This window comes from Lactuca virosa, chromosome 4 (genome assembly GCF_052849685.1).
Source record: "Lactuca virosa cultivar CGN04683 chromosome 4, Lactuca_virosa_CGN04683_v6, whole genome shotgun sequence".
Lineage (NCBI taxonomy): Eukaryota > Viridiplantae > Streptophyta > Magnoliopsida > Asterales > Asteraceae > Lactuca > Lactuca virosa.
Genome location: NC_136429.1, coordinates 109475616 through 109497267, shown reverse-complemented (window position 1 = coordinate 109497267; position 21652 = coordinate 109475616). Strand labels below are relative to the sequence as shown.

The window sequence follows — 21652 nt, the reverse complement described above, 5'->3', positions numbered from 1 at the left end:
GATATAGCATGTATATAAATGTTTTTTCATAATTTCCTATAGCTTAATAGCCCAACTTGTGTATGTAAAACATATCCAAATATGTATATGACTATAAATAAAGATTACACGACCTCAAATATATGTTTTTTACATTCGTTTGCATATCACGCAAAAGCATCTTGCCATCTTGCATATTATATCATTATTATTTATTCATTATTTTTGTTTTCATGTTTTTCATTATTCTTGTTTTCATTTTTTGAGCATTGTCCTAGAGAGTATGACGAATCACCAAGTTCACTTGTTTCTATAATTTTTATTATCAATTAAAATATCACCCAAAACTTTATCATCTCATCTTCGTTTTGTGGGTCTACGGCCGGTTTCATAGTTTTGACCAAGGACGTGTACTTGTTAAGTGCTCATAACTATCAGATACATGAAGACGCACATTACGTACAAGAACATATTCATATATGTGTATGAACATATGAAGATGTGGCACCAAAGTAGGTGGGAGCGGAGAATGGTGCTATCGTGGCAACGTGATTGGGGTGGTTCGATATAGGGCGTGTATCAGGCGGTTTGGTTCGGTTATTGGACAAAACCGAGTCATAACCATTACAATCCGTTAATGCATTTTGGTAGCCATTGGATATGGTTAGCATTGATTACTTTTTTTGAACAACAACAAAACTTTATATAAACTTAGAAAAGGCTAGCTAAGAGCTAGCAGAAAAAAATACAAAATCAAGGCATCAACGGATTCCGCATCCACGATGTCCAACTATGGCTAGCCTTAGAGTTTCGATAGGAGAACCAACGAAAAGAAAGATCGACAATAATATGAAACAAAAATTGTTTCTTAAACTTATTAGGGCTAAAAATAATGAAATTCCTATAAGACCAGATCACCCACAACACTCATGCAAACTGTATCCAAGATGGAACACCCGCAAGTAGTCACCATAGCGGTATCAATCCACTGCAACATATCAGAAGATCCCATGAACGTTGGAATCGAAACATCTAACCAAAGTTCCACCCTTTTCCAAATCTGATGAACCACATCACATTGAAAGAAAAGATGAGAGACATCTTCCTGGCCAGCCTGACAAATTGGACAAAGAATGGACTCCAACTCCACTCCTCTATCCACCAGAATCGATCTAACAGGAATTCTGTTTAACAACAATCTCTACAAAAAAAGTATTAACTTTAATAGGAACATGCTTATTCCATCGGGTAACGACCCCTCTATCAGGAAGAGTATAAGAATCAATATGATGTCTAGCAGAGTTAACCAAAAAAGTACCACTTAGATCATAATCCCAAGTCTACCTGTCCGGGTTAGAGGTCAGAACAATGGGGTTCAAAAGCTCAATAAGATTCTTCAATTGCTCAGATTCCATTCCACCTCTAATTAGACGACGCTAAGAGAAATTCTAGCCAGAAGAACTCCAAAAATCTCGAACAAGCCCACCTTTCAAAATAGATAAAACATACAACCTGTGGAACTGTGTTTTGAGAAGCATGCCCCCACACCATGCATCCTCCCAAAATCTCGAAATAAACCCATCACCAACCACAATAAACATCGAATTTACGTCTATAATTTTTTGTTCATGTAATTGATTAATATATCCCACTATTTTTTTCCACACCCTGATCCCTCCTATAGGCCGAGAACCCCCAAGAGAGCCTCCATTAACCCTCTCCAACCCCTTAGATAACTTTAACCCATAACGATCCTGCTTCACGAAAAAAATGCCACCTCCGCTTGTAAAGGAGCGCCTGGTTGAAAGCATCCAAACTACGAACATTTAAACCACCTTTATCTCTTGAATTTAAAACAACATCCCATTTCGCCCAATGAATACGCCTTTGATCTTCTTCCATACCCCCATAAAAACCAAGCTCTACAAGCTTCCACCACATGACAAATAGTAGAAGGTATTCTAAAAATCGAGAAAAAATAAATACCAAGACTACTTAGAACCAATTTGATAAGAGTTAAATGCCCACCTATGGAAAGAAGCTTGACTTTCCAAGCTGAAAGTCTTTTATGGAACCGATCAACGATAGTGTCCCGACTACTAACATGAGTCATAGAGCCACCAAATGGAATCCCGAGATAAGAAAAAGGAAGAGTAGCCATTGCACGCCTTGTAAAAGAAGCTAAAGAAACAACCTCAAGCTGATCCACTCCAACCCCCACAAGGGTAGATTTAAAGAGATTAATCTTTAAACTAGAAACCATATAAAAACACTGAAGAATAGTAATAAGATTCCTAATGTTTCTCTTATCCCATTTACCCAGAAATAATGCATCATCTGCATAGAAAAGATGTGATAACACAAAGTTAGAATCTCCCACATTGACACCCTGAAATCTACCTGAAGCAACTGCATCCTCCATGGTAATGTGAAACCCCTCCATAGCAATAAGAAACAAGAACGGGGAGATAGGATCACCCTGTCTCAAACCTTTGAACAGCTGGAGTTCTTCTATGGGATTCCCATTAACAAGAACGGAAGATTTCACATTTTTAAATAACCCTCTGATCCACGACTGCCATCTATCCCCAAACCCCACAAACACCATAATTTGATCCAAATAATCCCAACTAATCATAAGCTTTCTTAAAATCAACTTTAAAAATAAGAAAATTCTTTTTTTTTCTTACACCAAGAAACCAACTCACTCATCATAAGCGGCCCGTCTAAGATTTGTCGGCCCTTAAGAAAAGCCATCTGCTTCACTCCAATAGCCCCTGGAAGAATTAAAGCCAACCGTTTTGCTAACAGTTTAGCAATAACTTCAAACTGCATCCCAATGAGGCTAATAGGCCGATAATCCTTCACGACTAAAGGACTATTAATCTTCGGGATGAGAGTAATAAACGACGAATTACATCCTACTGGGATAATAGGTTTATAGAAAAATTCTTGCACAAAGTCAACCACATCACCACCTAAAATATCCCAGTAATGTTTAAGAAACTAGAACAAGAATCCGTCCGGACCAGGAGCAAGCTTTCCACCATAATCCCAAACTGCCTCCTTAATTTCTTCAGGCAAAAACGACTTCTCTAAAAACTTCACACTGTCAGAACCAATACTAGCAAACCGATTACTTTTATTCGTCATCCGAATATTATTAAATGCTTGAAATTTGAAGGAATAAAAATCAAAAAAATTCTTTTTTAACCGCCGACGGATGTGTCAGCCAATCCCCGTTAACAGAAACCCCACGAATTAACATTTGACGTTTTTTCTTTTAATATACCATGAAAAAAACCAGAATTCTCATCCCCTTCAACTGACCATTTCACTTTAGCTTTTTTAGCAACATCCGCAGTAACATGTTTCTCAAGATAAGCAATTTCCCCAAGAATTTGTTTCCTTTCATTATGCAAATCGCTAGAAAATGCACCATCATCAATAGAACAATCAGTATCATGTAACCGGGACTCCAGATGCAATTTATGCACATCGCGCACCTCCTTAGCCCAAGAATGCCACTCCTGAGCTTTACTCTTAATAAATTTTAGTTTATTTTTAAGCAAAACAAACTTGCTCCAACTTTGATTAGGCACAAACTCATTAACGCACCCACGAATCATATCATCGAAACCTTCCAAAAGCAACCAAGAATAATAGAACATGAAAGGAGAAGGACCATAATCGACCTTATAATCAAGAAGCAAAATAGGACAATGGTCAGACCACTTCGTATCCAACACAGCCACCTGTAACGCCTGAAATCTATAAAAAATCAATTTTGAGACTAAGAACGGATCCAGTTTACTAAGTTTGACATTTGAAGGGTCAACCTATTAAATTTCTTCCCAGTCATCGGAACATCCACCACACCTATATCATCGATAAAGTCATTAAAATCTCCAGCAGAAGCATGACAAAAGATAGACCCGAATCTCTCATCTTCACTTCTAACCACATTGAAGTCACCAAAAATAATATAATTACCCATGCCTTCTTATAAACACATAAAAGTTCACCATATAGCACTCATATTAAATGAAATCCACACACCACCAACAATAACAACATTACTAGAGCAAAAAATAATGTTTTAAATAAAAACACTTGGGTCCCATATAGATAAAATACCTCCCGATCTCCCACGAGTACTACTAAGCAAAATCAAAATTACAATTCCCCCACATACTCCAGACTCTAAACAAGTCCAACTAAGTAATCCTTGTTTCTTGTAAACCCAAGAAAGAAACCCTATACTTAACAAAAATTGACCTCATCCAACTTCTTTTAAGACGAGTTCCGATGCTACATATATTCGAAGACATGCAATTCATTGATCAACTTGAATAACACCAATACTAGCCAATATTTGTCTAATCTTTTCTTTATTACCTTCCATATCATAACCAAGTAACCCTCCCATTTCAACATTTTGTTTCATAATATCAACAATATCTTCGATATTAGCAGGAACTCATTTTTTCACAAGTTTTGACGAACCATGAGAATTTGAATTGGCTGTTTTCGGAATTGGATCAACATCATGTAACATCCGTCACTTGAGGTATTATTTATTTTAAAATACTTATTATTTATTTGTTGGGCTATGGAATAAGTAATGGATTATTTAGTGGACTTTAGCTAGTGGGCCAATAGGATTGGGCTACCCGAAGACGTATGTTGGGCGTAAGCTTGGCGTACGCGGGGCGTAGTGCAGCATTGGATGCGGGGGTTTCATGCACGTACGTGCAGCGTACCAAGGAGTACGCGCAACGTACACAAGCAGAGTCAAAACCCTAATTCTTAGGGTTTAAGCCATATAAATACAACATTATGACTCAAACCCTAGCCTCCTTACCAGCCTCTCAACCTCATAAACCCTAGATAGCCTCTCATCTTTCATCCTTTTGTGTTTTTGGCTTTGTGAAGTTCTTGGTGGTGTTTAGAAGCTTGAAAGAAGGAAGAAGAAGTTGATGAAAAAGAACTTGAGTATCTTGAGCTCAAGGATCCGAGTTTACATCACCATTTGGCACTCATTGGAGGTAAAAAGCTTTCAACTTGCCTCATGAATGCTTAGATCTATGTTAATGGAGTTTTGGACCTCCTTAGGTCCCAAGAATGGATTTTTATGATTCAACTTCGCTTCTAGGCTTAGGGTTGCCACCCTTAGTGCTAAATTATGCCCCTATATTAGTAAAGTTTCGATATTTAAGGTCCTTTTGTGACCATGCATGAGTTCTAGTCATTTCCATCGAAGTTAGTTGCTATATTCCAAGTTTGGGTCCATTTGGTGGGTTGCAAGCCACCAAGTAATCGACTTTATGAGTTAAGACATGTTAATGGACTCAGATCTGTAATTTGGACTTAAGGTCTTGAAGGATTAAGCACTTTTGAGGAATATGGCTTAACAGGATAGTACGTTGGGCGTATAAGCTAGTACGCGCAACGTACAAGCCATACAGCCTATACACTTAGCGTATAGAGGAGTACGCCCTGCGTACTCACAGTTTTGGGCTTCACGACAATTGGGTCTCGGGTTGAGTCAAACTTTGGACTTCTTAGCTTTTGGGCCTTAGTGGGCCATCAGGAGTCAGTTATTGGGCCAAGGAAATGTTTGGGCTAAGGGAGGGCCCATTTGAGGAGTTGGGCCCAATTTAGAAAATTGGGCCATTAGTGGGCTTGGAAAGATTTGATGGAATTGGGCCTAGATTATGGTCCCAATTAGACCAGGGGGTAAAATGGTCATTTTACCCTAAGAAGGAATATGGGATTTTGACTAACTGTTGTTGTGATAATGATAGTCGGGGAGTCGTTGGACCTAACGTGTTTGGTATTCCAGCCCGAGGCTGATTGGGCCAGGTATAAGTGTTAGTGTTTGTCAGTTGGCTGTCACTGTATGTAGGTTCGGGAGTTAAAGGGAGCATTATCCTGTTAGCACAAAAAGGGTTCATCGCCTAGTTTGCCTCCCGTTGTTCGTGTTATCCCTAAAATTCGGTCATTGAAAGAGCTTTCTCTTGAAAGAATATATAATCTCTTTTCCAGCCAAGAATTATCGGCAACAACATATGATCTATGATTCTGTTTCTGGCGAGAACTTCAGGTTTTCAGGGTGTGGACCGCTTCAGGAAGAAGGGAAGATGGTTCCCGATATATTGGGCCATTTCGGGTTGTTGCCAAGGTTGACAAGGCGGCGTATCAACTGGATCTTCCGGAGAAGCTCAGTCAGATTCATAGCACTTTTCATGTTTTCGCAGTTGCGGAAGTGCGTGTCGGACGGGGATTTCATGGCATCATTGGTTGATATTCAGGTCGATAAGCGCCTGAATTACATCAAGAGGCCGGTGTCCATCTTGGAAAGAAAGGTAAAGGTTTTGCGTGGCAAGGAGATACCTTTGGTAAAGGTACAGTGGCAGCATCAGAAGCGATCCGAGTAGACTTGGGAGCCAGAGGCTGAGATGCAAGAGCATTATTCGGATTTGTTCACTGCAGCAGGCTTCGAGGGCGAAGCCTAGTTCAAGTGGGGGAGAGTTGTAACATCCCGATTTCCAGGAATGAGATTTTTGGGATTTTATGCACTTAATAAAGCCTACTCAACGAGTTGGGTGTCCCCAACTCATCGTGTAGAAACTCATATGGCCACGTGGATTATGGAACCTACTCGACGAGTTGAGGTTGTGCATGAAAACCCTAATTTTTAGGGTTTGCACCTGATTTAAAGGACCTTAAGTCCTCTCACCATCCTCACTTACCACCTTATCGTGCAAAAAGAAACCCTAATCGAGCTAACCTTCCATTTGGAGAGTGTGTGAGGCTAAAGAGTGTGTGTTTGGTGCATTTCTTGAAGAAGCTTGGAGTGGTCAATGCATAAATGAAGGAAGGGGCTGTAGATCCGCCTTTTGCATTCTTGTAGCAGCCATCTTGAGGTATAAAGTTGCTACCTTGACCTTTCATTGCTTAGATCTCCTATCATGAAAGAAAATGGTCCTTTTTGGTACATCTTGGAGTCATTCTCGGATTTGGTCTTGTCATGAGGACATGACTTTAGATCTAGACCCCTTTAGGCCTCCTTAGGCATAAAGACTCAAGCTTTGTCAGGTTTGGCCAACTTCCATGCCTTAAACCCCTTGTTAAGCCTCGTTTTAGCAAGTTAGCCCCTTAATGCCATGCATGGACGTAAAGCTTGCAACTTTACGTAATATCTCAACCTTAGAAGACTAGATCTACAGCTTGGAGCCTTGGTTTTGCGTAAATGCGTCTGAATGAGAAAAGGGATGAAGGAAGTCGACGAGTTTCTTAGACAACTCGATGAATTGGATAAAGGTTTTCCCGCTTTCTGGATTCCGAGTGAACTCGACGAGTTGGTGAGATAACTAGACGGGTTGGTTAAGGTTTTCCCGATCTTCTGGACACTACATGTAACACCCATAAAAATCATGCCAAATTTAAACTTTTTAAAACATTCAAAACCAATAATTATTACAAAATTTGTTTTCAAAATAGTTTAGTGTCAGAGTATCCCAGAATCAAAACATGAAAACATAAGGAGGTGTACAATCACGCCTTTGCCTTCCCCCGATCATCAAAAGTACCTGAAACAAAATCAACAACTGTAAGCCCGAAGTTTAGTAGTTCCCCCAAAATACCAACGCCATACAATCATAATCATATCTAGGGATGAGTAAAGGAACCGAACCGGCTGGAACCGGCCCGAACCGGACCCGGACCGGGAACCAAAGTCGGCCGAAATTAAGAACCGAACCGGACCGCCGGTTCTACCGGTTCCTGTTCCACCGGTTCCCGGTTCCTACCGGTTCTTGTCGTGTCTTCAATGTTGGAACCGATCCTTGATAAATAGCAACAAACGGTTCCGGTTTTTGCCGGTTCTACCGGTTTTTGCCGGTTCTATCGGTTTCGGTTCCTACCAGTTCCCGGTTCTAAAAATCTACAAGAATATGATCCCGGTCCCGGCCCGACCGGTTCCATCGGGTTCCGGTTCCGGTTCCGGTTCCGGTCGGTTCCTCGGTCCATATGCTCATCCCTAATCATATCATATAAACAAACATCATGCATAGTGAGCCTTCAGTCTGAATGGACCACCTCGCAGGGCCTTCAGCATATTTGGACCGCTCTCCGAGCCTTCGGCACATCTGGACCGCTTCGCAGGGCCTTCAACATATCCGGACCGCTCGCCGGGCCTTCGGCCTGACTAGTATACCCTCCTGAGCCTGTAGTCTATCTGGTCCGCCCTGGGTATGTTGGCCTTCAGCACAAAGTAGGACCGCCTCAACCCAACCCCCAAATCAAACCATCATGTGCACATAAATATCATACGCTAGCATATATAATAGTCAAACCGATCTAACAGATCAGTAATCATAGCAACATTCTATAACTAGGATACAGACCTAACCGGTCACTAACATAGCATTATCCTATATACCAGGATACCGACCTAACCAGGTCACTAAGCATATCACCATCCTAACTACCAGGATGTAAATCAATAAGCATATCATGCAATAAACCCAGATACAAATCCGAAAAGGGCCAGCATTGGTGCCTTCGACCCTGTTAGTATAGTGAGGACAACTCACCTCACAAGTAGCTCGGAATGATAATGTCAAACTCCTCCAAATACAGTTCCAACTCCAACACCTACATCCACCAATGATCCACTTCCATAAGTTCCCAAATTACTAAAATACCCCCAGAAGTCAAACTGGTCAACCCTTGGTCAAAGTCAAAGTCAACGGTCAGTCCGTGTTGACCCAACTCGTCGAGTGCAGCTCACTGAATCGTCAAGTCCTTCTAGAACTCGAGAAATCATGAAAACCCTAGTTGACTCGCCGAGTTTCCAGACAACTCGTCGAGTCCATGTGTGTCCAAATATCAGGAAGACCCTAACTGACTCGTCGAGTTGTCTCACTGACTCGTCGAGTCTATGTAGAAACCCACCACGGCCAATCTTCATTTAACTCGTCGAGTTGACCATGCAACTCGTCGAGTCCCTTCAGTCCATTTTTCATTCAGACGATTTTAAGCTACCCCAAAGCTCCATATTGCAGATCTAACCTCCTAGGGCATGGTTTCCACGTTAAGTTACAAACTTTACGTACATGCATTGTGACATCCCCATTTTCACGGCCAGAAAAGACCGATTTTGTTTATGCTTTATAAAAATCAGAGTACCTCTTTTAATAAAAATGTTGCGAAATTTGTTCCCAGTAAAACATGATAAATACGTTATCAAAGCATTTCCGAAGAAATGTATTTTTTTCATTTTAAAACATTTGGGATGTCATCGTCAATACAGAAACATAAGCATAAACAGAACTTACATTCATTTACACTAGTGATCTGCATCTCTTTAATCTCTCAGTGTAATGTAACTTCGTATCGACACCTGTGATACAAATAAGCTTGAGTGGGTCAGGTTGGGAAACCTGGTGAGTACATAGGGATTTCAATCCCACAATGTTATATCATATATATAATTTAGAACTCAAAAAAAATATACAATTTCACCATATATATATAAGCAACTCTTACCCCACCACGTTAATCCTTAGAACGAGACTATCCATACTCTCGGACCTTAAATTTTACCTCTTACTTAACCCTTACTCTCGGATCTAATTCATGCTCTCGGATCAATAATTGTGCCCATTCCATACTCTCGGATTAGGGACAAGTGTCTATGTGAAATCCATTCTCCCGTATTAACGACGAATGACTATGTCCTATCCATACTCCCGGACTGAGGACGACTGACTGTGTCTTAATCCATACTCCCGGACTAAGGACAACTGACTATGTCTTAATCCATACTCCCGGATTAATGACAGTTGGCTATGTCCAATCCATACTCTCGGACTAGGGACAATGACTATGTCTAATCCATTCTCCCGGATCAATGACATATACTAAAGTTCTATTCTCTGAGTATAACTCACTTGTACTCGTAAGAAAATACTGCCCAATATTCCTCATAATTAATTTAGGTTTACTCTTTATCCTAAATCATCATATATAATCAGGTATGTTGTTTAACATGTATTTCAGGCAACATCAATTAACTCGCACATAAACATATAATTAATACTTTAATCAATACTTGTATTAAAATCATGTTCATGAAAGGGACTATGCACTCACCTGATAAGGTGGTGACTCGGTACTCGGACGACACTTCGTTTACTTTAAACAAATCCTTTGACATAACCTAGTATCATTACCACTAGAGTTTAGTCTAATGCTCGACGAGACTAATTAATAGTCTAACTATTATTACTATTATATAAGCGTTAACACAATACTTTTCACCCACTATGTACAGACAGGGGCCAGACATGGAACACCGGAGGGCAGGATCATTTTGGCATATAGCACTTCTGAAATCCAGCAACCCAAGTGGCCCTCCAAACCAGATTCCCCGTACCGCGAGTGGTTAAAAAGATATTATAACGACACTTATATAACTCATAATAATAGCCCAAATATTTATTATAAGGTCCTAATAACATTACTATATTTAAATAAAAACTATATTTAAAATAGATACGAGGGGGTTTGGCTAGAAGCTGGGCTCTGCAGGGGGAGAACTTCCAAGCCGAAAGCTCTTCTTCTCGGAGCCGTCGAGCGCTCCGGGGCTTTCTTCTAGCGCTAGGGGAGTTTTGGGAGGTTTAGAGAGAGAGAGAGAGAGAGAGAGAGTAGAGAGAGAATGGTGGAGGTGTGAAGAAATGAGGGTGGAAGGGGTTATATTTATAGGGTGAAGTATGGCTGAAGTTGGTGTCACATGTCACCATCTAGTGGCAAGCCTTGAGGAGAAAGCAATGGCCAAGATTATGCCACGTCACCCCTTTTGCAGCAGCACCCTGCCGACTTCTAAACCACGTAACTTTTGCATACGATCTCCGTTTTCGACGTTCTTTATATCCACACGTAGGTAAAAATAAGATATACAACTTTACTTTTGACTTCATCGGCTAATTTTCGGTCGATCTTAAATTCAACAGTATGAGGAGATTACATTGTTAAATGTCCGCGTAAAATTCGTAACTTCTTCATACGGACTCCGTTTTCGTCTGGATTTTTGTCGTTGAGTTCCTATTAATGAGATCTTCAATTCTCATTTAGGTCGCGTTGGCCAAAAACCTCTCGATCTAAAATTCGAGTTTCGGGTCGTGCACTGCTATGCCAAATCTTAGAAAAATCATAACTTCCTTATACGAAGTCAGGTTTGGGCATTCTTTTTATGCACGCTCTCGGTTTAACATATACTACAACTTTTGTTTAGGTTACTAAGGCTAAAAAGTCCTCTATCGTAAATTCACTATTTACATCGCGCAGTGTCGTGCCGGTTCCGTCGCGAAACTTCGACGGGCCATAACTTCTTCGTTATAACTCAGATTTCGGCGTTCTTTATATGTACGGAACCCTTGTGACATATTCTATAACTTGGTTAAGATTACTCCTTTTAAATAACCTTCCATCAAAAACTCATTTTTGATGCTCATCGTCTCTAAATTGACTAGCCCGAATTTGCGGGCGTTACAATTATCTCCCCTTAGGATGATTACGTCCCGGAATCATCAACGAAACAGGGTTGTATAATGACTCCATACGTTATCTCTTCATCCTAGGTACTAATCGTAACTTTTATGTTCCTTTGAATGAGTATCTAACTCTTGGACTTCTTGACCGTAGGCGGTGCTCGATCTATCTCATGTTAGATTTTAAATCATGACCTTCATGTCATAATATCGATCTTTATCAGAGACTCCTTCTTCTTAACAAACTTAAGATAAGTTGTTTGATTTCCACAATAGACCGATGGGTCACGTTCTAATGACCTCTCATCGTATGTTGCAACGCTTAGACTCAGGTCTCTTAGAGTCAAATTGCGGAATGGAATATACTTCCTTCATGTTCTAATGTGATATAATCTCATTTTAACATGTAGCATTTCTAGCTACCAACTTCTTTAACAACGAGCGTGATACTTCTATTGATCGCTTTTATTTCATTCTTCTGGTTTAAGTCAGATGCTACATCGAACTTGGTTCTCTAAACCACGTAACTGATGGGTTTTGAGCATTCTAACACTCCTATGGTGTACATGCAACCCTAGAAACCTTGGATCTATGTTTGACTAAGATAAATGTAAATAATTATTTTTCCAAGGTTCTTATCCTAACTAGCATGACATGGGGTACTTGAATCAAATAAAACTAGTAGAATTACTTACCTTGTAGTAGTAGTTGATTGCTTGGAGTTTGAGAGCCTAGCACCAATAATGTGGATGCCTCAAATGGAAGTCACAAATCACCACAAACTTGGAAACTTGAGAGAATAGTCACAAACTTCTTGAAATCGGCCCTCTTAGTTTACACACATCAACTAGTCCAATTTCAAGAACCAAAGCCTAATATATATAGTGTGGTGGATTAGGGTTACATCCATGTAAACCCTAATACCCATGTCTTTTCATTTCCATGAGATCCATGGGTTAAAGCTCCATGGAGTATCCATGGACTTTCCATGCAAGCCTAGCCCATTCCAAATAAGCATTAGCTCACACTATATAAATACAAGAGCCCATATTTAATTAGTCATACTTTTGATCTCTAAATTAATTATAGATCAACACTAATTAAATAATATGATTTTATATTAATATATTAGAACTTATAATATATTAATAAATCATAACTTATACTATTCTCAAAATATTATCCGTAAATTGTTCGGGTGAAGTGCAACCGAAATGGACCATGCCGGGTCGGGTCAAGTACGTACCAAATATAGTTATGGACTTAGACACTATATCCAACAGTCTCCCACTTGGATAAGTCTAATAACTATAGTTCCAAGTATGACTTCAGTAACCGATCAGCAATCGTAGCTCTTTAAACTCTGTTGAACTATGAAGCGCCATTTTAGATAAGTGATCATATAATCCTCTGTTCTAGATATCAGCCGGACAAATACATGGAACATGGTCTTGCTTATTGTCCAGCATTTGTTTCCCGATTTCCGATTTGTTTGACATAGAACTTAACTGAACACATCAATTTAGTTCTGACCGGGCCCGGTACATAGGTCAAAACAAAATCATCGAGGGGCCCAGATATCGCTTCTAATCCTAGAAGGAACAGATAAAATTCGACTCATATGTTTGCTCTACTACTTGTTGAATTACACACAAAAGCACGGTTTATAACATCGAGTTACCAATGCGTTTTCGTGCAATCAATGCATAACCAACTCATAGGCAACAAATCATATCTCTAGGTTTGAAGACTTATATGATATTACCGTCTCACGATCACTCGAGATAAATTCCATGAAGTGATACAAGTGAGCGTGGGTTGAATCCAATACTCAGAACTTATGAGCACTCATGAGTGTTGTAGCCCCGCTTTGTCTAACATCTTAGACCTCTACAAGCCAACCCATGACAATCTTGATTCATATCTACTTCCAACATATGACCAACTGTGGAGAGTTTGAATAATATGATATAAACCATAACATAATTATTCTGGAAGTCAAAACATGCAAAAAGAAATAATAGTAAACGATTGACAAGAGATAGCAACACTTTACTCATAAATAACAGCTTTTATTTATCATCAAATGTCAATTACATTTTACAAATTTCAAGATTATCTAACTACTAAAACTAATATCATCCTTCAGCCCTATGCTCCGAGCATGCTGGAGATGCTTAGCCCGAGTCAGTCCCTTCGTGAGGGGATCTGCTGGGTTCTCATCTGATGATACCCTCTTTGCCACGAGGATTCCTTCTTCTATTCGATGTCTAATGAAGTGATATTCTCTGTCAATGTGTCTGGATCTCCCATGATCTCTTGGTTCCTTGGCTAAGGCAACCGCACTATTGCTGTCACAGAAAATCTCCATTGGCTCCTTTATAGCTGGTACAACTCCAAGGTCTCCGATGAAGTTCTTTAGCCATATAGCCTCCTTTGCTGCCTCGCTTGCTGCTATATACTCTAATTCACAAGTGGAATCAGCCACTGTCTCCTGCTTGGAACTTTTTCCAAGTAATTGCCCCTCCGTTTAGAGTAAAGACTCAGCCCGACTGAGAGCGGAAATTATCCGTGTCAGTCTGAAAGCTAGCATCACTGTACCCTACAACTCTCAAGTCCTCACTGCCACCGAGGGTAAGGACCCAGTCCTTAGTCCTCCGTAGGTACTTGAGGATATTCTTTACCGCAGTCTAGTGTGCCTTGCCAGGGTTCCCCTGATACCTGCTAACCATGCTCAAAGCAAAGGCTACATCAGGTCGAGTACACGTCATAGCATACATGATCGATCCTACAGCTGAAGCATAAGGTATTCGACTCATTTCTGCTATCTCAGCCTCAGTACTAGGGCTTTGTGTCTTACTCAATCTGGCGTTACTCTGGATGGGTAACTCTCCTTTCTTGGAGTTATGCATGTTGAACCTTTTCAACACTTTGTCCACATAGGTGCTTTGACTAAGTCCAATTAGTCTTTTACTCCTGTTTCTCAAAATCCTTATCCCTAGGATATAGGCAGCTTCTCCAAGGTCCTTCATAGCGAAACACTTCCCAAGCCAGGACTTTACTTCCTGCAGGGTTGGGATGTCATTTCCTATGAGTAGTATGTCATCCACATACAGTACCAAAAAGCTGACTATACTCCCACTAGCCTTGATATAGACACAAGATTCATCTTCACTCCTTGAAAAGCCAAATTCTTTGATTTTCTCATCAAAGCAAAGATTCCATCTGCTAGGTGCCTGTTTTAATCCATAAATGGATTTCTCGAGCTTACACACTCTACTGGGGTACTCTGTACTGACAAAACCCTCTGGCTGAACCATGTAAACATCTTCAGCGAACTTTCCATTAAGGAAAGCGATTTTGACATCCATTTGCCATATTTCATAATCATGAAATGCAGCAATGGCTAACAGAACCCTAATAGACTTAATCTTGGCCACTGGTGAAAAGGTCTCATCATAATCAACTCCCGGAGTTTGAGAATAACCCTTTGCAACCAGTCGTGCCTTATAAGTGTGTACATTACCATCCATGTCGGTCTTCTTCTTGAAGATCCATTTGCACCCAACTATCTTACGATCAGGTACATTGTCAACCAAGTTCCAAACTTGATTGTCATACAAGGACTGTATCTCGCTATCCATAGCCTCTTTCCATTTAGCAGCCTCAGGGCCTGCCATGGCTTCCGTGTAGCTGTTAGGCTCATTCAGATTTACCAGTGTGCTATTACTGATAAGTGTCTCACCTTCTGCAGTAATATGAAAACCATAATAATGCTCAGGTGCATTCCTAACTCTGGTGGAACGCCTCAGAGGTATAGATTCTTCAGTCGGCTCAACAGGAGTTTCCTCCTCAGGTTGAGGGCTAGGGTTTGAGGTTCCTTCACCACTTGACTCTTGAATTTCCTCAAGGTCAATTTGCCTCCCACTGTCTCCTTGGCTCATGAATTCTCTCTCTCGAAAGAATCCTCTTCTTGCTACAAAGACCACATTATCACTGGGTCTGTAGAAGATGTAACCAAAGGATTTCTGTGGGTAGCCGATGAAAATACACCTTTCACTTCGGGGTTCGAGCTTATCGTGAGTCTCGTGTCTCACGAAAGCCTCGCAACCCCAAATCTTGATGTGGTCTAGATTGGGAACTTTTCCAGTCCACACCTCGTGAGGTGTTTTGGCAACCTTCTTTGTAGGGACTATATTAAGGATATGGGCGGCAGTCTCTAAGGCATACCCCCAAAATGAGATTGGTAGCGAAGCTCGACTCATCATGGAACGAACCATGTCTAACAAGGTCCGATTGCGCCTCTCAGCTACACCATTCAACTGTGGTGTCCTAGGAGGTGTCAATTATGACACAATCCCACATTCCTTAAGATAGTCAAGGAACCTAGTACTAAGATACTCACCACCACGATCGGATCGAAGCATCTTAATGTTCCTGCCCAACTGATTCTCCACTTCTTGCTTAAACTCTTTGAATTTCTCAAAGGTTTCTGACTTATGCTTGATTAGGTAGACATATCCATATCTACTAAAATCATCAGTAAAAGTCACATAGAACCGATTAGCATCTCTTGTGGCGGTTCTGAAGGGTCCACACACATCCGTGTGTATGAGGTCCAACAAACCTTCACCCCTAGCACAAGTTCCAGTAAAAGGTGACTTTGTCATTTTACCAAGCAAACAAGATTCACAACTATCATCTGACTTTAGGGTCAAATGACTCCAAGACTCCATCCTTTTGGAGTTGGCCTATGCGTTTCTTGCTTACATGTCCAAGACGACAATGCCATAAGGATGCTTTATCTAAGCTAGTGGAAGAGTTAATACACAATACATTATTTCTTAGACTATCTACAACAGATACAGTTTCATACACGCCATCACAAGGTAATGATTTAAAATAAAGAACATTATTAAAGAAAGCATCAATACTGCCATTATTATTATCAAAATAAAAGGTAAAACCTTGTTTATACAATGCATGAAAGGAAATAACATTTCTTGCCATTTCTGGCGAATAATAACATTTATTCAAATCTAATGTAAACCCACTATTTAGCACTAAGGAATAAACTCCTATCTTGGTGACAGGTGAAGCTTTCCTGTTTCCCATGATCAAGTTTATCTTTCCCTGCTCCACATTCTCACTTCTTTTTAGTCCCTGCAAATCACAACATATGTGAATACCACAACCTGTATCAAGGACCCAAGACTTAGAATGAGGTGAGTTATTAGACAATATAGTGTATATACCTGCATGGTTGGGTTTTACTTTCCCATCCTTCAAATCTTGCTGGTACTTTGGGCAGTTTCGCTTCCAGTGCGACTTTTCATGGCAATAGAAGCATTCAACCTCATTAGGGTTAGCAGAAGGAGTGACAAAACCTTTCTTGGTTTTGCTTGAAGAGGAGCCTTCAAGGGTCTTACCCTTGGTACCCTTAGAAGGGTTCTTTCTCTTCTTCCCTTTGCCATGCCCGATTGCCAAGACATTGGCCGGAGTTGGAGTAGGAGTAGGAGTAGTAACAACCGACTTAACCTTTGGACCACTTTCGGCGGTCTTCAAGAGTCCTTGAAGTTTGCTGAGGGTGACTTCTTCCTTGTTCATGTGATATGTCATGCAGAATTGATCATAACACGATGGAAAGGAGTGCAAAATGATGTCTATTGCTAACTCCTCAGGGAAGTTCACATTCAGCTTCAGTAAACGGTCCACATACCTTTGCATTTTCTACATGTGGCCCGTGATGGGTTCACCATCCTTCATTCGGGTTGTTATCATGGAGGAGATTATTTCATATCGCTCTTGACGAGCACTTTGATGGTAGCGGTCCATCAAGTCCTGGTGCATCTCAAAAGGATAATAGTCCTCATAGGACTTTTGGAGCTCGGCTGTCATGGTGACCATCATGATGCATGCCACTTTTGTAGCATCTCTTTCATGTACCTCATATTCAGCAAGCTCTTCAGGAGTAGCAGTTGGCTCGGGTACCTTCAGCTCCTTGTCGAGAACATATTCTTTGTTCTCATACCGAGTGACCATCCTGATGTTTCTGATCCAATCTGTAAAGTTGGACCCATCAAAGATGACTCTCCCACAAAGATTCATGAGAGAGAAGGAGCTAGTAGGGTTTGAGCCAGAAGCATTGTTATTGGAAGACATCTGAAAAGAAGAGGGAATAGATTAGATTAGATATAGAGATAGTCCTTAACAAAACACCCAAATGTAATATTAAGGCTAGGACCCAACACAATATTTTATAACTTAGAAGAGGGATGCCGTAATCTAAGCTATAAGATATTTGAAGGTAGGTGAATGACGATTCACCAATTTCCACCATGAAAAACGAAATATTTAATTAGGTTTTAATTGGTTTAGAAACTCCTAGATTCTTTGAGATTCATTGAACTTTCTTCAATGGCATGTTTCAATCTCGAGTGTGCCCTTCAAGTTTTGTGACTGGGATGCCGAGGATCACAAAACAAGGTGTGAAGTAACCATACAAATTACTTGGTACCCTTAATGTATTACCCCTCAATCGATGTGCCGGTTAACCACACACGCTCCATCGATACTATGATAAACATTAAGTCACCCTTTACCTACCTTGTTAAGTTCAAGTTAGTGTGCCGGTTAACCACACACGCTCCACTAACGACTTAAACAAAGTGTAAAGTGTAATTTCATGGATTAGCACCTTATTCATATTTTCCTAAAATAACTAAGATTGGGAATTCAATAAAGTTTAGTTACTTTAGTATTATCATTATACTTTTAATGAGAATTTATAAGTCCTTGTCCTACCCGTTCGGCTAACGACCCTCCACCGATCAAGGAAGCGGTGGGTGAGAGTGGACACCCATTAAGTTGCCATTTTATAGGCAACAACCTTATACCCCCCTTATAGACTGGCTTCGTGAATGAGGCGTACTAGCGGTAAGACGACTTGATCTTATACATATATAAATATTATTAAACTTATAATATTATAAAGTATAAGGGTTGAATTTTAACTTTTAAAATTCTAGGGGTTGGAATTAAAGTTTTTAATATGACTTTACATGTTCCAAAACTTGAGGGCAAGTTTTGTAAACTTTCAAAACTTTTCATTTCCCATAACTTATGAGTTAATGGTTATTAAAAATGAAGACTCTTCATTTTTTGTAACCTATGTGTTCTTTTAATGGTTATTTATAAATGTGACTTTTGGTTATCCATAACTTAAGAACTAGTTATGGACTCCATTAAAACATATAAAGATCAAGAATTAATCTAATCAATTATTAGCACATAATTTCTATGATCTTCTAAACTCATATGTTTTTGAATGTTCATATCAAAAATTTCAAGAATCGTAAGAACATATACAAAACTTGAAATTTTGATACGAGCTTTTGAACAAAACTTCGATTTTCAAGTTTTTTTTTTTTTTTTTTTTTTTTTTTTTTTTTTTTTGCATCAAGTATCAAATAAACGAACCAGGCTCTGATACCACTGATGGGTTTTGAGCATTTTAACACTCCTATGGTGTACATGCAACCCTAGAAACCTTGGATCTATGTTTGACTAAGATACATGCAAATAATTATTTTTCCAAGGTTCTTATCCTAACTAGCATGACATGGGGTACTTGAATCAAATAAAACTAGTAGAATTACTTACCTTGTAGTAGTAGTTGATTGCTTGGAGTTTGAGAGCCTAGCACCAATAATGTGGATGCCTCAAATGGAAGTCACAAATCACCACAAACTTGGAAACTTGAGAGAATAGTCACAAACTTCTTGAAATCGGCCCTCTTAGTTTACACACATCAACTAGTCCAATTTCAAGAACCAAAGCCTAATATATATAGTGTGGTGGATTAGGGTTACATCCATGTAAACCCTAATACCCATGTCTTTTCATTTCCATGAGATCCATGGGTTAAAGCTCCATGGAGTATCCATGGACTTTCCATGCAAGCCTAGCCCATTCCAAATAAGCATTAGCTCACACTATATAAATACAAGAGCCCATATTTAATTAGTCATACTTTTGATCTCTAAATTAATTATAGATCAACACTAATTAAATAATATGATTTTATATTAATATATTAGAACTTATAATATATTAATAAATCATAACTTATACTATTCTCAAAAGATTATCCGTAAATTGTTCGGGTGAAGTGCAACCCAAATGGACCATGCCGGGTCGGGTCAAGTACATACCAAATATAGTTATGGACTTAGACACTATATCCAACAGTAACATACTCATCGTAGTCGGACTCAATTTGATATGATCACTAGGGTCAGATAACAATCATCTTCTTAGTCATTACCGAAACAATGGTAGTGACATACATGAACAAAACATAATCAACTACTAGCTTCTTGGTAACCTTGTGACTTTCCCTGATCCAAGTGTGAGTCCTGTGCTTCCGGTAGTATAGGCCTCTACTACCATTCACACCTACTCATACTCGTCCCAAGTATTGTCTCGCAGTTTTCCAAGTCCCCATACAAGAAAATCACATAACAACTTAACACATCAGATAGAAAAACGAAGGTTTTATATTATTCCTTGAAACGATTACATAGGTGTTCAAGTTCACCCTAGACTATGCCTTTAATAGGCTACATCATACGATACTATGGCTACTGCATAACTCGATCTTCAGATATGAAGTCCTCATCCTTGATTCCTCGCGTTGTTATCTGCTTCGTCGAGGATCATATGAAATGCCCTTGGCTTTGGCGGTGCATTTGGCCTTGCTGCATCGTTTTTCTTTGGGCAGTCTCTAGAAATATGCCCTTCTTTGTTACATCCGAAACATACCTTCTTGTTGAATATGCACTCGTTGGCGTAATGGCCAGACTTTCCACACTTGAAACATATCACCTCTTCACCACATTTTCCTAAGTGTTTCTTCTCGCACTTATCACACCATCTTGCTTCGCCTCTTCCTCCTCCTCCAAACTTCGAGAATTTACTCTCCTTGTTGGGCCTTGAAGATCCTTCAAACTTCCTCTTTTCTCCTTCCTTATCTTTTTCTAGACCCTTTTCTCTTATCTGGGTCTCTATATTCTTAGCTGCTCTAAGGGCTGTTTTCAAAGTAGTTGCCATTTTGACCGTTGGGCCAAAGTCTGCAGGCAGTACGTTAGCGAACCTATCTATCTTGGAGAGTTCAGTAGGCACCAAGTAGGGAAATAGTTTCCTCTCAGTGAATGCGTTGGCATACTCATCAACACTCATCTTCCCTTTCTTCAAGTTTTGAAACTCATTGTTTAAGTCTATCAGATCTACCTCTGAGCAGTACTGCATTTTTAACTACTCCGTGAATGCTTCCCAAGACATTCGTATGGCTTCTCCTCGTGGCATTGTATCTGTCAGCAACTTCCACCAACTTAACACTCCGGTCTTTAGTTGTCTGACTGCAAAGACGGTCTTTTGCTTATCGCTGGAGTCGCTGCTCTCAAATATCATCTCCATCTCAGAGATCCAGTCCATAATCTCCACTGGTTTTGGGCTTCCAGAGAGACCCGGTGGTTTTGCACCCAAGAAATTCTTATTCATCCGCCTATCCTTGTCATTTCCCTTCTCCGGGCCATTCCTCCTTACCCTTTGGGTTCCAACTTGACTCACAGTGCGGCTATAATTTCCTTCCTCCGATTGTTCAGCGATCAACTCAGGTTGCACAATGGGCACCGTAGGTTCATCCCTATTTTCGAGCAACATCTGCCTCATCTCTTCTCTTTGCTCAGCCAGCATAGCCCGAATCATGGCTTGTACTCCAGTCATTGTGATTGGCTCAGGAGTGCCTACTACAACAGGTATTTGCTCAATCACTGGTGGTTGAGGCGGTTGATTTCTATTTCCATTTGCGTTTCCACTTCGGGTTCTTGCCATTTCTTTCTATACACCAAATCAGACGTTTGGTGTGTAATGACGAGAATTAAGATAGGAAATATTTTATCTACGATCGATGTGTAAATCTCCCTATCACTCCAAAAAGTTATATGCCAGGTCTAATATCGTAATTAAACGTTTAGAAACCTGAACACATAAAGTTTCCAGATACGGTCGGCAACAGACCATAGATTCGATCATATAATGCATATCATAAATCT

General features: G+C 40.0%; 1 protein-coding gene across 1 annotated transcript; it reads right to left on the bottom strand.

The window, feature by feature from the left end:
* Positions 1-880: 880 nt before the first annotated feature.
* On the bottom strand, positions 881-21305 carry LOC145104900 (uncharacterized). The gene is made up of 7 exons (XM_079042063.1): positions 20958-21305; positions 3272-3743; positions 3009-3149; positions 2680-2957; positions 2008-2635; positions 1723-1940; positions 881-1180 (listed from the first exon to the last, which is right to left on the bottom strand). The coding sequence occupies exons 1-7, from the start codon at positions 21303-21305 to the stop codon at positions 881-883; spliced, it is 2385 nt and encodes a 794-aa protein (XP_078898189.1).
* Between the last annotated feature and the right edge of the window lie 347 nt (positions 21306-21652).